The sequence below is a fragment of the Protopterus annectens genome, chromosome 1.part2 (genome assembly GCF_019279795.1).
Source record: "Protopterus annectens isolate FY-2018-M chromosome 1.part2, PAN1.0, whole genome shotgun sequence".
Lineage (NCBI taxonomy): Eukaryota > Metazoa > Chordata > Ceratodontiformes > Protopteridae > Protopterus > Protopterus annectens.
In genome coordinates, this window is record NC_056727.1 from 956,792,658 (window position 1) to 956,810,252 (window position 17,595).

General features: G+C 39.4%; 1 protein-coding gene across 1 annotated transcript in view; it reads right to left on the bottom strand.

Annotated features, from left to right (window-relative positions):
- PPIE (peptidylprolyl isomerase E) overlaps positions 1 to 17,595 on the bottom strand; it is a 619,697-nt gene that overhangs the window by 499,422 nt on the left and 102,680 nt on the right. Inside the window, exon 4 of the mRNA XM_044059910.1 lies at positions 826 to 852. Within this exon, the coding sequence (XP_043915845.1) occupies positions 826 to 852 (27 nt within the window). The remainder of the gene's footprint in view (positions 1 to 825; positions 853 to 17,595) is intronic.

The following is a 17,595-nucleotide window of genomic DNA, read 5'->3' on the forward strand; positions in this document are numbered from 1 at the left end:
AATCCATTGTCATGGTGCCCTTCAGGAAAAAGGATGGACTACTTCCTACATACAAGTGTGCAGTAGCCTTCTTTAGTGGAGGAGTCTATGCACTTGTTTGGCGGGAGTAGGATCACAAGACTGTCTTGGCCAAGACTGGCTAGCTAACTGTTACTGCCCATGCAGTTTTACTGGTAAACTACTGATCAACATAAGTTGTGTTGTGGTAAAGCTGCTGTTTTACAAATATATGCAATTGTCCTCATAAACAGTCATAACTAGGCAGTGACTGATGCTGAAAATCACAGGTACAAGCAGCTGAAATTATTTTTTTTAAGGATCAGAGAGTCCACTTTTGTACCAGAAATACTGTTCCTTCAGGTCAGAAAGGACAAGGGAGGTGGCTCACCTAGCTGGTTAAGAAGCTCTCTGGAAGGCATCCACCATCCTGTGAAGCTCTACTTGACACAAAATTCTTCTGAACCTATCCCCAATAAATTATCTACCAGCTTGCATGGAAATCAAACTGCAGGAACTGAAATGGGAAAGGGTGTGATATGTCTTTTCAGCATGTGTCTGTTCTGAGTTTTACCACGACAACTACTGAAAACACAGTTGCAAAACATGGAATAATTAGGAAAAAATCAACATACAAAAATTGCAATGTAAACACAGCATATCATCAGTACATAACTCTTCAGAAAACAAACAGCTGCAGCCACCTGCTGCTAAAGTCCTTAAAATGACTACCCTTGCATGCAGTCTATTCATAACAATTAGAATGATTTTTACTTAGAAAAAAACAAGCAACTAATTCAAGGGAGATAAGAGAGTTTAATTACATACCATGTTATCTATTGCAGCTGCAGCATCCTGAAACAAAAATAAGCAGCTTGATTACTAGAAATAAAAAAAAAACAATTTGACCACTCCAAAAAGAAGCGGTATATACTTCGTACAGCAACAGTGTCAATATTACCCTAGAAGAAGCTTCTTTCAACAGTAAAAATTAAAATACTAACTCAACACATCATTTCTTTATAAATTCCAGCTTACGTAATACAAGTTTTGTCATGATGTTGGTGTATGGATATTAGAATGTGTTGAAAATAACTAAGCTTCCTAAATGGTGTGGATTAACACGGTTCCAAATTCTATCAATAGGAATGGGAAACAGATAAGTACTCAAACAGAATCTGCAGCCCATCCAACACAAAAGAGACTGACAAATTTTTAATATCAGAGGCTCAGTATGATGCACAATGATTCAAGGAATCTAGTCAAACAGATTAAAAAGTGATGGCACAAAGCATCTCTGCCACAAAATCAACATATCTAATAAATAACAAACAAAATCAGAAGTACATATTTTTACTCTGCCAGCACTCCTAACCCCTGATACTTTATCAAAATGAACTCATAAGATTGTACCCGCCCACCCCGACTCTACATAAACTAACTCCAAGATTGTGCAACATTTTAAAAGGAAACTTTCCATTACTCCCAAAGCTACATGATGTCAAACACACAACATGCACAGTGTACAACTATACTGAATATGAATAGTTTAATGTCAGTGTGCCAAGACACACACACACACACACACACACACACACACACACACACACACACACACACAAAACTTAACTTTTAGTTGCTCGTCTCTCTAGCATGATCCACATTTATGCAAGTATGCTGACTTGAGTTGGCAAGTGGTTTAAGTTTTGCTGTTGCTACTTTGTACAGAAAGATTTATATACTTGCTTAGTCATAGGATCATAGCAGGTTACTAGGCTAGGGCCCTTACAGGCCTAGCCAAGTACAACCGCCGTTCCCAAGAATATCAAGGTATTAAGCAGAACTAAGTCAACAACTACTGCCCCTGTCCAAGAGGGACACAGGTGAAACTCCCAGGTAAATTTGCGGTTTCCCATCCAGTCATCCAAATTATGCTTAAATAGTGTCAGCAAGGAGCTCTACTTCACCTGAATTAGAAGATTGTTCCTGAGAAGAGTTAACCTATGTGAGACATATCTCTCTCTTCAGCAAGTCCAGCTGACGTCACATACTAGAGGAGTTCCCTAGAGCAACTGCATCCTATACCGTTTGATTTACGAATGTGCAGCATTTCCAATAGAGTAGGATCTGAGACTGCTTTATATGCAAGGCAGAGGTCACCTCTGAGTAGTCTGTAAGATACAGAGTATAGTGACAGTGATTTCAGTCTGTCAACATATGACATATGCTGAAGACCCTGAATTTTCTTTGTATGAAACCTTTGAGGTCTTTCCAGTTGTTGCAGATGCCTCGTAAGGTACATACCAAAGGTAGCACTGTACTCTGTTATTGGCCTGATGAGTGAGGAGTGCAGGGGGGTTATAACTTCTTTTGTTCTGGATGCAATGCCCTTACTTATGAGTCGAGCGATGTAGAAAGCCTTTCTTACCACTGTGGAGACATGGTGGTCAAAGGAAAGGTTGCTGTCAACCTGTGTGCCCAAATCTGTCACCACTGATTGCATGCTTAGGGTGTTATTAATGTGGTAATCCGCAGGGACATCGTCCTTGCCTAAGGGGACAATAATGCATTTTTTGCATTGAGTTTTAGCCCGTGACTTTTGCACCAGATGTGTGTCTGTGCAAGTCCCTCTTGTAGGATGTTGACATCGTTTGGAGCCTCAATGACTGCACTCAGTTTGCAATCATCAGTAAACTTTGTTAGCCATAAGCCTTTTGTTTTAGCCTGTACATCTGAGAAGTGGATTCCAAACAATATGGGCCCCAGCACATATCCCTCTGGAATGACACTGATTACAAGTCTGCTGGTGGAGGCAGAGTTACCTATTTTGACTGTGCGTTCTATCAGTAAGCCACTTTGTAAAACACCTGAAAATAGAATGATCTCCAGCTGGATGAGTTTATCAATGATGCTTGAGTGGGGAATAGTGTCAAAGGCCTTGGCCAGGTCCAGGTAGGCCTTATGCACAGACTTGCCTTTGTTCAGGGCTTTGGTGAGGGTCTCAAAGAAGTCCACCAAGTTCAAGAGGCAGGATCTCCCTTTAATAAAGCCAAACTGGGTCAGGTTGAGCATTTGGAGGTCTCCTATATCTTTGTTGATAAGGTCCATGATTATTATTTTCATAGCCTTGCAGATAGGCTGGTCGAGCTTATGGGTCTATAGTTCCCAGGGTCTGTGGAGGCACCTCCTTTACATAACAGGATGACAGTTGCTGTTTTCCATTCGCCAGGTACAAAACCAGTGCTTAGACTGTGGTTAAAAAGAGTATTCAGCTGTGCAGCTAGTTTCTGTTTTCATCCATTTAGAATGCAGCCTGGGATATTATCAGGTCCCATACAGGCTGTGTTTTTGGCTTATGAGAGAGCATTTACGACCTGCTCCTTGGAGATACTAGGTGGAGGGCAGGTGGTAGGGATGTTTTGAAGAATACATGGCAGGGACAGGGAGGGAGAAGTTTTCACTGAACCTGTCAGCTAGCAGGTTGGCTATTTCTGCAGGTTCAGTATATGTGTTGCTATTAGCAACCAGTTCTGCACAGATCTGGGTTCTTCCTTTAAGGTTTCTGATGAAGCTAAAGAAGGCCTTATGGTTATCCTTAGCAAAAGAGGCTAACATGGATTCATAGTTGGCTTTAGAATGCCTTACGAGGTATCTTATCTGATTGTTTAAGCCAAGGAGAGACTTCAAAGGCAGTTTCTTCCTGCTCTTAGAAAGCAATTTCTTTCTCTTATTGTATAACCTGTGAATGGTGGCTGTCCACCAGGCAGGCTTGTTCTTTCTTGAGAATTTTGTTTTGATCTTATCAGGTACAACTGAGTCAATACATTTGTATAGATGCTTATACAAGGCATTAGTGTAAATCCCAGTATAGGTGTCCATGCCATCAGTGTTATTATTACTTCTAATGAAACTGATTTATGATCAGACCTCACTAGGGAGGGCCATACACATGGGGTGGTGCAATGATCACCCATGTTAGTGGGCACCGGATTCAGAATGTTTGGGCCCCTTGTCGGGGTGTCAAGCAACTGCTCAAGGGCTTTGGAGTTGATGAAGTCCAAGAACCTTTGGGCAAGTGTGTTAGTACATTTACAATTTACCCAATCTATGGATGGGTAGTTAAAGTCACCTAAAACCAGGGTGTTTGGTTGTATCTTGAGCGATTCAAGTAGATACAAGTATGCAGTGTGGGTATCCTGGTTCATGGAGGGGGTTCTACAACTGGTAAATAACTTAGACAGAAGTCTTACCTACAGTCAATTGGACCTGGATTAGTTCAAGGGAATCGTTTTGTTTAACCAATGTGGAGGTGTATTTATCTTTGATGAATATTGATACTCCACCTCCTTTAGTTCTCGCACTTTCAGTTTGTAGTCTGACTTTGTGGAAGGTATTACAACCCAGTATGGCCAGGGTGCTTTCCATGGCCTTGAACCAAGTCTCTGTGACTGCATAGATGTCAGCATCTTCTAAGGTGAGGCTTGCTTCCAGTGAGTGCAGCTTTAGGTTTAGACTTCTAGCATTTAGCAGAATAACCTTGAGGTTGCTTTTTGAAGATATTTTTACATCAGGAATTTTGTTGTTGTGACACAGCCTAAAAAGACACTATGGGGGAGGCAAGAGCCTTAGCCAGTAACCAAAATCCGAGAGGTAACAGATGAAGACCATCTCTGGCAAAGCAGTGTGGTCTATCTACCATGTCATCCCAGGCTGTCAGGTACTGGATTCCCTTAGAATGACACCAGAAACTATGCTAACTGTTGAAGTCAATCATTTTTTGTTTATATTGTGAAATCATCTTAGGTGAAGGTAGTATGCTACTCAAGACTAGGGACTTACCTACCTGGGACACATATTCAGAGAGGTCAGTCATGTCTCTCTTCATATAGTCCAATGAGGTAAGTCTCAAGTCATTCACATCATCATGAACTATGACGGAGTCGTAACGGTACTTGTTGTATAGACTTGAGTGTGTGTGTTTGTGATCTGACGGATCCTGGCACCCGAAAGACAGCTGACCGTAACCTTCTTGTCCAGCCTAATGAGTGTCTCACTATAGAGTTGCCTATGACCAAATAATTTGGTTTAGATGGGCTTTGCCTTAGGGGCTTGTTCGCTGAGACACTTCTGTTTGTGGTTTTATGTGTACTGAGTGCTGTAGGTACTATATTAGGTGTAGCATGCTTGTGTTTCAGAGGTCTCTGGCGTTTAATTAATGAGTGTGTGGTTTGTGCAGGTGTAGCATGTGGGCTGACAACATGTTCAGTGTCACTGTTCTGTGAACGAAAGAGCAAGGATTCCAAAATCTCTGAGTATATGCATCTCTCATAAATTGAGCTCGAGTGATTTAGGAGCAGTGGGTTGTCAGTGTACATGAGGCAATTGCTACACTGTCTCAGGATACCCATGTCAATCAGGCTGGCAGGAGAAAGAGAGGAGAACTATCACATTAATAACAATGTCCTAAGCACGTAATCAGTTGTGAGGGATATGGGCACCCAGGTTTTGACCACCATGTTGCTTCTGTTGTACAGAAAGCTTTCTACATAGTCCACCTCATAAGTAAGGGCATTTCATCCAGGGAGAAAGAGGTCATAATATCCCTTACATGGCCCATTATTGAGTACAATGCCCCGTTCAGCATGTACCTCACAAAGCACATGCATCAGCTGGAGAGACCACAGAGGTTCCTCACCAGGAGAACCTAGGGCCTCAAAAATCTACCCTACACAGACAGGCTAAAAGCCCTGTCCCTCTACTCAGTTTCATACAGACTCCTCAGAGGTGACCTCTGTCTGGCATACAAGGCTATCTTGCTCCCCACCTTAATGGGAATGCTGCAAGTCAAGCTCTACTCATGTAACCCACACATGAGGCCTCAACCTAGTCTGTGACATCAATAGGACTTGTTGGCAGGACAGATTTGTGTCCCAGAGACTCCCCATCTGTGGAATAGACTCCCTCTCCACTTCAAGCAGAGTACCTCATTACTTTAAGAGTGCAATGTGGCACATGATGCGTTAACTGCCAAAATGCATCTTGCCCTAGCCACTTCACAAAAATTTGGGTCATGGTTTTTAATAATAATAAAAAAAAAATATTTGTTAACTTTGTATTCAAACCACAGCAGAAATAAATTTAGAATTTTCCTCAGTGACATCAACTAAGGACCCCCTCCACAGACTTTAATGGATGCTTTTCTGTATCTGTACAGAAAGTGCCCATTAAAGTCTATATATGCATTTCTCATTTTCACTGACTTAATGTCATTGATGTTAAAGATCAGTGTCACCAAACTGGGGAAAATAAACTTAACAAGTGCTAGTTTAAGTGAATGCTGTAGGAAAAACATTTGCTAATCAGGCAAAAATGCTAATCGGCAGTTTATTCACCAAACAAGATAATGCTAAAAGGTAAGTTACCAAGTGCAACAATATATTTTTTTGATTGCGACAATACACTTTAACATAAAAATATGCAACGAAGATATGTACAACAAAACAACATAACGAAATATCAAACAAAAAAGTATTGCCTCAACCAAGTGTACGGTAACTGTGGATTTGTACATTTACTTGTTTACTGCTTTTATTGATCAAAAAGATCTGACTTGATGGAAAACCCCTTTACAGAGGAGAAAAGCTCTACGAGACACAGAAAGACAGTAACATGCATTCATATATACAAAAATGAATTGTTTGAGTATACAATGACGAGGAAAAAAATGATTGAGGCTACAATAAAAATAAATGCATTGCAAGATGCATATAACAGTCACCATACATACAATCCACCTTCTTTTTTCTTTTTATCAAAAACGTTTTCTTAACATTCCTTGTACATATTAAGACAATGGAAAACAGCATCACTGCTAATAAAACTAAAAAACAGCATTTGAGTGGACTGCTTACCTTGACCGGGTTGAGCCATCTGATACAATTCCACACTTGGGCATTGTAAAGAGTTTAAATGCTCTCTTGATTTGTAAATAGTTAAGTCTGATGAAGCATACACTGATATATGAAAGTGCTTGCTTTTTCATATTCTGACCGATTTGAAGTAAAAAATTTTATTAAATATTACTGATTTTAGCCATGTAAGTTAGCAGTTTTGTTGTAATTTGAAGGATTCTTTTTTGCTATATTGCTTGTTTCAAGTTGTGCACTACTGTATATGTTTAGACATTGAAAACAAAACTCATGAATATAGGCATAAACCCTCATTATGCACTAGACAGCCAGCTGGGTCTCAGACAGGATGGCACAGGAGGTTGGACAGTAGAGACCGCTTCCACAAAGAAGTCAGACACTAGCAGAGTACCTCAGGACTCTGCTGGGTCTTTTCCTTTTTGGTATCTACTTCTTGGAAGTCAAGGCCAATGTCAAGGTCAGGATGACTGCAAACTAAGATCAGTCACAGAATCCTTCCAAGACACTAATATCCTACATGAAGGGCTAACACAGACAAATGGCTGCTGCAAAAGTTACGGCTTAAAACCCAGTGCCATGAAATGTATAATACTACCCTTGGGGAAGTTAGCCACCCTAGGAAATTACCACATCACTAACAGACCCCCAAAGTAGTCAGGCATTGCGGTACACATGTAAACTGGTTTTCGACCAACATGTGTCAAAGGCAGTAAGGAACTCATTCAACTGTTAAGCAATTGTATAGGTTCATAGGTAAGTACTAGGCTAGCTGCCCTAGCCAATTTCCCTTTTCGTGCTTGAAATAACCAATCCCATTTGGTATAAATTGGCCCTACCCATCTCATGAGTGCTAATTATGGTACTTTTCCATTAACGGGGCAGCAGTTGGCGCCAAACAGAAATGTTGCCGGCAAATATACACACGGAGAAGTACCACAAATTTCAGCATAATTACATCTTCACATTTGCAAAACATGTTCCTATTTTTCCAAGGACTTTCTCACCATTAACACACTGACCCTTACAAATGTACTACTCTGAGAACAAAGCCAAAATGAAAACCACACCAGAACAATGCAATAAGCAGTACTGACATGTGACAAAGTCAGTAAGAGTGCGACAAGGAACAGAAAAGTAAAAGCAGGAAAAAAAACAGCAGCACTGACTTCAGATCAAGAGCACAGCTTGCCTGCTGGTCCCCTCACGGTTTGTCCCCATTATCATTTCCCATTTTCACATGTTCCCATCTGTCAAACTCCTTTGTCCCCATTGGCACTGCGTGCACCTTCACAGATAAGCCCGACACCAGTAGAAAATCTCAAGACACTGACCATTACAAATCAGCATATGGTCAGACAGATGAGCACTTCCTTATTTTTTCACAATATAATGTCTGTCATTTACACCTTATTTCTGAAGTAACAGAGAAGGTTTCTAAAACTGTCGCCAGTGACTTGGCAGGAAACCAGTAACACTCCCACAAGAAACCCAAAATTCAAAGCAGAATACAACACGCAAATAAGCATCAGTGACTTCCGAGGAAAAATCAGAACTCCTCTGACAAGAAAAGCAGGACACAACAATGAAATAAGGAGTACTCACATGTGAGAAAATCAATGATACTGTCAGGACGAAGACAAAGTTAAAACCAGAGAAAAATTAAGCAGCAGTTACTTGACATGAACTGTGCATTTTGCCTGCTGCCCCATTAATGGAAAAGTACCCCAATTATGTATTACCCAATCATACTATAGTTAATTTGAGGGGACCCATGCATGGGATAAACCATTAGGAGTACAGGGGACAGTTCCCGGGTAAATTGTTTCCCATCTATAGATCTAAGTTGTACTTCAATATGGACAGGGAGGAACTTTGTTTTATGTGGATGGGGAGACTATTCAACAGCAGCGGTATCCACTGTGAGATCTACGTGTCCCTCTAACCATTCTGTTGATGCTGCAGAAGAGGTTTAGATTCATAGACCGAGTATATCTGATGCCATTTGACCTGGCATCTAGGTACAAGGAAGCTACTGTTCTACGATATTCAGCTCTCCTTAGGCCCATTATTGAGCATAAAGCCCACTTCGGTATGTACCTGACCAGGTTTATGCAACAACTGGAATGTCCACTGAGGTTCCTCACAAAAAGAATACAGGGCAAAACACCACAGTCATATGCAGATTGCCTCAATGCCAAATCTCAACATTCTGTCATCGACAGGGTGTTAAGAGGCAATCATATAAGGCATTTTCAGATCCCACTTTAATGGACCTTCTGCATATCTGCAAAATGAAGGTCATCACAATTACTTGATCTAGGGAATTAAACTTTGTTTGCAACACAAGTGTGACATGTTGGGGAGTAAGGTATTTCTCTCAGAGACCTCCTCTTTCCTGGAGTAGGCTTTCCATCTATGTGAAGCGGAGTTCTTCCCTAGCCCTAGCCTAGGTAGAAAACATCCCAGTCCACTATATTACTGACACTAAGAGGAAGTTGCACATTTATGCTGCAAAGCAACACAAACAGCCTGGGACAAGCTCCCAAGAAATTGCACATTTGCATGTTACAGCTAGATTTAGTGAAACCACAGAAGTTGCTGGCACTGTGGGAGTCCTGCTGGCCAAAGATGCTGTATGGAAAGAGGAAAAAATAGGCTTGCTAAAGACATCACCTCCTCTGAAGCAGATCAGCACAGTTCTCCCACTCAAGGATAATTAGGTTAACACCCCACTCAATGTCATCTACCCATTCAGAAGTGGTCCCCGGTCTTGCAGTAAGCTAAACCCTCAGATGATGAGGGCTTAGGAGGCTCCAACTGACTGTCTGAGCGTCTAAGTGGCCTAATGAAGTAAAAGATGCAGTAATATAAAAATGGGAAATATTGCAGCCACATAGGAAGAAAACAAAATTAACTGCAACTTTTGTAAGGTCATGCCCTGCTATTTCTTAAATACATCTTATTGACAGTCTCTTTTATTAAAAAGCATATGCATTATTGACATTTAATAGCCTGCTTAACAAAGAGGTAGACAGGAATAAATATGAGAGGTAATTTAAGGTGGAGACAATCACCTGTCTGTACAGTGTTTGTGAACACATGCTTCCACAAGCCACTCCACCTTCCTCCCTTCATAACAGCATTCAGTACAGTAAAAGTACCTCATTCAGTTCTAAACAAATTACAAACTTTGCTGGAAAGATTACATCTACTTGATGAACCCCTTTACTTTCTCTCTTATAGTGCTATTTTAACCCATCTTTCAAGATTAGTTGGTATAATGTTTGCAGTTTCTTAACCAACATTAATATTACCACATGAAACTCCTATTGTAAAAGGGGTAAGATGAAGAATGCTTGGAAAGCCAGCATATAGATATCCCACCAAAAGCAGTGTGTTCCTGTCTCCATAATAATCATCATACCAGAAGCCCCTCTCTAACCCGAAAATATACACTACTTGCAAGTGACAACCACCACAAAAACAAATTATCTTGATGAAGCTCCTTCCCCACTGTCCTCCCAAGACTTGCTTGACACAGCAATGTTCTTAATTGTGAATCTCACTGTTAAAAGACAAAACAAACCTTCTGCTGCCACACAGATCACAGTCAAAAGAGAAGTGCACCATAAATCAACTAACAGCTTTAAAAATGGCTATACACGGTACACAGTCATACAATTTTAATATTTTAATTTAGAAGATCACATGCGTGTGCAAGACTTAAAGTCACAGCACACAATGCATTAAGAGTAGTCCACATCTGAGACTTCCAAGATGGCTGCACAGTGAGTAACAGCTTAATTTCAGCTCTCCCAGTGTAACAGCAGAAACTTGGAAAAGACAGCCAATGAATGACTTTTTAGTTTAATTTCGGTTACTGGCTAGTAACTACACTCACTGGATGCCAGCAAAGAATAAACTTAGAGATTATGAAAGAAAATTTGACCACAAAAGGTGAGGAGAAAACACTGTCTGGGAAGAATCCTGCAGCTATTCAGCAAAAAGCAAGTTCAAGCTGCAGCTTCAGTGCAAAACAGGACTTCCAGTAATCTAGAGGAGAAAATAAGTCAAATGAGCTCAGAGCTGATTAAAATAAACGAAACACTGAATGAGTATATCAACTCAAATAAAAGGCTGGAAAAATGGAAGAAGCTTTTAATGAGCTGATAAAACTGCAAAAACCAGAGGTCAAATTTAAGAAAAGGCTGACTGAGTATGAGACTGCTCAAGAAGAGAGAGGTTTCAAAAAAATAGTAAAATTAGAGGACAGAGCATGGAGGGAAAACCTGAGATTTTCTGCTGTACCAGAGAAACTGGAAGCCATAGACTGTATTAATTTTATGAATGCACAAATAAGCAACTGGACTGGTATTCCACAGCACTTGTTAATTGAAAAGGCACATCATGTGTACGCTCCAAACTTGACCATGAGAAAGTAGCCAAGAACTGTATTAGAAAATATACAATCCTAACAACAGAAAGAGTTGATTCTGAAAAAAAACTGTGGCAGAAAAAGGCAGCCCAAAGTTGGAGACAGAGTATTTGTGGAAAATAATTGCTCAATGTACACCAGGTAGAACAGGGTGTGAAATTCAAGCTGCCTTATCCAGCTATTTTCAGAATTGTTTTTTTGTGGAAGATCAAAGTCATTTTTGATGCAGAACAGGCCAGGCAGGAACTACAAAAGTTTGTCCAACAAAAACTGAACTATCAAACAGTAAAACATTTTCCAACGTTCCAAAGGAAAATGCTTGAGAGACAGAAAAAAGCAAAGGATTGGATTAGAAAACCAGAGAGTACATTGGAAATGAACCAGAGACTGTAGTTAGGAGATTAAGATCAACAGGAAGAGAACCAACAACTTGACAATTAATGAATAAATGTGGGATTACAAAGCATCAATAACATTTGTGAAATATCACTTTGTTAAACTTAGAGGAGACTCCAAAACATATGCCCTGCTTCATGTCAATAATGTTTGGAAGAACATTAAAGGGAAGGAAAGAGGCAACTGCAAGTAAAACAATTCTTGTTCTTAACAGTATTTTTATAAAACATTTCATGGCATAAACTACATGCTACTTACTAAATCATTTTTCAGTTATTTTTGTGTGTTATAGGAATACTACAGTAAACAGGTGTTTGTTTTTTCTTTTTCTTCTTTTTAAGTTTTAAAAAATGTAGGTACTGCAATGTAAATAGAGATAAAAACCTAGAAAAAAGCATGCTTAAGATAATAATATATAATCTTGGGTTGTTTAGGTGGGGGATGGGATGTAAAAGTATACAGATCATGATATAAGTAGAGTTGATATGCTTTTTCTTACTTTTGCATTGGGAAATTACTAGTTTAGGGTCCTTGGCTTGATTTAACAACATTTTTTTTTAAGTGGAAGCAAGTAAATAAGAGAACACTGAATGCAATGAAAAGTTTTCCTTTAACAAATAAATGTTCAAAGTGTAACATGATTAGTTTCTAGCTGAAGGCAACTACATATCTGGTTCTTGTGTTTCTGTGGAGACAAGCTGACAACACGGCAATACTTTTTTCTAAAAGCTAAAGGACAAGTTTTCTGATTGTGTTTCTACATCTGGGAAAGGAATAAAGATAAGACAAAAGCAGACAGCACTCAATGTAAGTAAAAACACAGGCTGTACCATGTGTCTTAGCATGGATAACCTTAACTACTGGTCAATTAAAGCCTTTGAGTACAGCTGTCAATCTGGGACAACTGTTCCTATTAGGAAGGTTAAACTTCTTTATTTGAAAATGTGCATAGTTCTGTATGTTTGTTCTAAGTTAAAAGGTTCTGGAGGTGTGCTTTTTTATTAATTTTTGAGGGTTTTCATTAAAACAAAAAAGTCTTGTAAAAAAAATAAAATAGGTCAAAAAGAACATGACAAGAAACAACTATATAAAAGATCAACCTGCCAAACATTAGTCTATACCGGTAACACAAAAGTTGAAAACAGACATTTTAAAAAATGTTATACATAACAAGTGGGAATAATAACTTCCTATCATAATGGCAACTCTTTCCATATTATCTTGGAGCATGAATGGTCTCATATGTATATACAAAAAAAGAAAGGGAAGTTGACTATAATAAGAAATGCAGACAGCAAATAGCTATGCTACAGGAGACACATTTGGAAAGAACTGAGCATGTGAATTTGATAAAAAAAAGGATTTCAGGATAGTTATTCAGCAGAATATCTGGGACAAAGGAAAAGAATAATTGTATTAATTATTATTGGAGCTCCAATAGTGATAGAAGAGAGAAAAAAGGTAATAACGGTAGCTTTGTGGTAGTAAGGGGCTACTGACAAGGGAGGAGGATTACAATGGAGTGCATTTATATTCCGCCTAAAACTGCTACAATGGAGCTTAAGAAAACTCGGTGAGAAATAATCAGCTTTCAGCAAGAAATATTACTTATAGATGGGGAATGGAATTTGATTAGCAACAGTGAGGGTATATCTGGGAGGCCTAGAAGGGAAAATATAGCAAAAGAGGGTAGATTTGTGAAGACATTTATGAAAATATTTGGTATGGAAGATGTGAATTCAGCAGTAGGAACTCAGAGATAATTTACATATTATTCTCCAAGGTATAACAACTGGACTAGGCTAGACAAAAATTATATTTCACAAGATCATGGGCATTTAATTGAAAGTTTAGATACATATTCAGTAACTATTACAGATCATGTGCCAATAATAACTAAGATAAAAAGTAATTAAATAAAAATAAGACACTGGCACTTCTCCACTTATATGTTAAACAGAGATGAATTTAAGGAATAGGTAGTGGGAATTATTCTGGAGTTACTAAGGAAGTTAAAATTTCTTAAAAAGATATAGCTAGGGAGTTCAGTAAAATGGAAGTGGAGTTTAAAAATAGGGTAGAAATAAAAGAAAGAGAGCTATGGTTAAAAAGTAAGAATAATTATTTAGAAGGGCTGGTAAAAGTTAAAGTACTGGAGAATTTCAGGCACAAGTCCAGAGTGAAAAGAGAAAACAAGGGACTACTTGGATAATATGCATGAGTTTGGAAAGATTGAGGTTAAGTAACTGTTTTCTGATAATAACGCCAGAGCACAAAAGCTTTTAGCACAACTCAGGCAATAAAAAGTAGAAAGGGTTGTTTCCAAGTTTAGGAAGGCTATTACAAGAAAAATAACCAAAGATCCTGTAGCGGTATTAGAAATAAAATTTCTGAATAGAGGAAAGTAGGGCATTTTCAGTAATGCTGGTAAAAACTTAGGATTGTATACACTTTTTAAGCATTTTAAACACAGGTGATAAGGTGGCTATGGGCATGGAACTGGAAAGGTCACTGGAGTTTCTACCCTTAAACAGAGGAAGTATGTAGGATTTTTTCCACAGAGTGGGAACATAGCTTTCCTTGACAGACCAGTTTATTAACTTGGACACAGGGTACACCTGAGTACCTGCAGCTATTTTGATGCACTCAGCTGGTAAGCTGTCTGGGACAAGGGAGGTAGGTTTCAAAGTTTTAAGTTGTTTTCAGATAGTACAGGTTGGGATGTGTTGAAGTCTGAGAGCTTTGGAATGACCTGTGGGGGTCTGGAGGTGTTATACTAGATGTAGATAATTGTGGGTTTAAGAGAGAAGCAACAGAATTAAAGTGTTAGTTAAACTACTTAGCAATGGAGTCTCCTGGTCTATCTGTTTTGGGGCTAGATTGGGACATACGGGCTGGATGTAGGAGTACGTCATACCAGAGCCACAGCAAGCCAGTCTTACAACTTGTGTCATTCCTTGATATGGCCCTCCCTCAAAAAAGTTCTCTCGTACTTGAGGATCAAAAGGAACTTGCTACAGCTTATATCACACATAATGTACTTTAGCCCAGTCCACAAATGCAGTATCAGCATTCATTTCTAAATGCTAGTACTGCACTACTGACTGATCATCAATTGCCAATCATGCCCCCAACACCTTGCTCCTAGGGCAGCAGTCCACTTCACCCCATCCTAGTTATTGTCTCTGGTACATAAAAGTCTTCATTTCTTCAGTGGTTTCCATATCTGAAGAATGTAACAGGATTGGATACCCGGTCTTTATTTTGGGACAGTACCTGCTGCACTACAACTTCACTTAGAGGCAAGACTTCAAAAGTTTCTTCTGCAACTCTATATATCTTGTAATAGGACAGAATGTGATAATTTTAGTTCTTCACTTATACAACTGCTCAGATTTTTTTCTGTAACAGTTTTCAGATCCCCTAATATTAGAGCATGATCTATGTATTTCAAACATGTCACTCTGACTTGCATTTCTCTTTTTTAGCTTAAAATTATGCTGTCTCAACCTGTTTAGCAAATGCTACCAGTCTCTTGTTAATCTCTCTGCATGACTGACCCCACATTAACAGACAATTAATTACTCATCTCCAGTGGTATAAAGAGATAACACTTTTACTCTGACCTATATAACCTCAGTTTGATTAGCAGCTTGGCTATTTGCTAGAGATGGCTTGGTGAAGGACAGAGTGACACAACACGTCTCCTTGGGAATAGGGTACCTGTTCCCAGAGCTAAATCCCCAGTGAAGACCACAGACCCTACAGACGCACTTGCTTCGAAGGAATCAGGGCAGTGATGTGGAGTTACATCATTAGGGGAAGTGAGTAACCCCCCCCCCCCCACCGATAGCCTTTAGATTCTGAAACATTGCTGAGTTACTGGGCTTGTGTTGTGGGTTTAGGGCTGCAAAAAAGAAAAAAAAAGGATGGCTGCCTAAATGTCAGCCTCTCTTAGCCCATTCACTCCCCAGTATATGGGCAACGAAAGGACCAACTGACAGAGAAAGAGTCTAATGGTCAGTAAGTAGTGGGGTAAACCAATTCAAAAATACACCACCAACTACATGTAAAACACATTCAAAGTATTTACTTACTGGGCAACAGCTTGTGGAATGCCTTTGATGATGATGATGAAGATGAAATACTATACAGAAGTATAAAGATTCTGTACCTGACTAACAGTACAATGAATGTGCACAACATGACGCTGTTATCATCTAACCTTTTTTTGACAGGAAATAGGTTTGCAGCTAGAAATGAGGATAACCTAGAATCTGGCATTTCTGAGACCATTTCCTCAACTATAAGCAACTGCAATGCTCTCTTTTTTAAGATTTATTCAAATGTTGCAAATCAATGCAAGTGTGAATCTCTTCTTTCTTCATAACAGTGAACAAGCTATTCACAGATTCTGTTGGCTATAACTGCTTCTTACTGACACCAAGATCTCCATTCTGTCTCTAGAGTTCCTCTTCTACTTTACGTCGGAGTCTACTGGTACCTTTCTGCAGCATAAATCACCGACACTAAATCGGATTTTATTTCTAAATGGAATTCTCCTGGTAAACATACTAAGCAGTGAATAAATCAGCACAGTCTTGCAGGACATAACTGCAATGGCTCTGCAAAGTATGTTTAATATCACTGTGACAGTCTTTGCTTTCACAATCATAAGCCATACAACCCAAAATATTAAGAGAATTTACTTCTATGTGCAACTATTTGAAAAAGATGGCTGACTTTTTTAGTTTTCTACTCATATCAGTACTTTTTAATCCAGTGTTGCCACCTCATCAGCTGGAATAGGTTAAAAGCATGCATACAACTGTTTTATTTCCCAGCCTCAAAGCTTTAAAAAATATTTTATGGGAAGATACTAGACTTTGCATTTGCATCTAGTTTAAATTCCACAATCTGTCCATTAATTCTCAATACTTACTTTCAGCAGTCTAATTTGCATCATTTTCTCAGTGTCTCTGATGCACTTTCAGTCTTACAGCATCAAGCATTTTCAATTTCATAGTAACCACAATCAGTTCATTTTCATATGTCTATTTAACACCACACCTTTATTTATTTTTTCATGTCATTTTTTCTTCTCACAGAGTTGATTATCTGCTGACCCTGATGCCTCTCTTTGATATTCAAGTCTATCAACCCCTCCTGACTCCCATGGACTTGGGGTTTTTATCAGAAAGGAGACCGACACATCCTGCAACAATGTTGTACTGCTGTTGTTATAACTGAGGCAACTCGGGAAAGTGTCATACTGCTGCCATAGAGTATTTTCCTAAAACCACCACTTGCACATACCCAACAATTTTCTTGAGCATGGCACATACAATGGGCACTCAGTGCTAAACCACCCTCTCACTTCCACAAAGGGCCGATGTTAGCAGGACACCCTGCTTACCCTCAGAGACACCTCTTGGTTGTTCCCCCAGTCTCCACCAAGAAAATCAAACTACTTTGTACTGAGGTTGCACCACCTTGGAGAAAAGGGCAAAAGTGTTTTCTCATTTTATCTCAGATGGTGCTACCACAAAAGTAGTACATTTAAAGTTCAAGGGATGGAAGTACAGTCCCCACAACAGGGACTGCAAGGGGGACAGCCCTCTATAGAAACACCTGCAAATATTTTGCATTATTCATCTATCCCACAAAAGTAAAATGGTCTGGCACAACCTCATCAGCAGGATGCTAAGTACAGTAAACTATCAGATCCTCATCAGTACAGAAGCCACGACCAGCAATAGTTCACTTTCACTCATCCAGGAAGAAAGAGGTCATCACAGCCACTTGGTGTCCTCCCAATTTCCAGTATGTTGGCAGAGA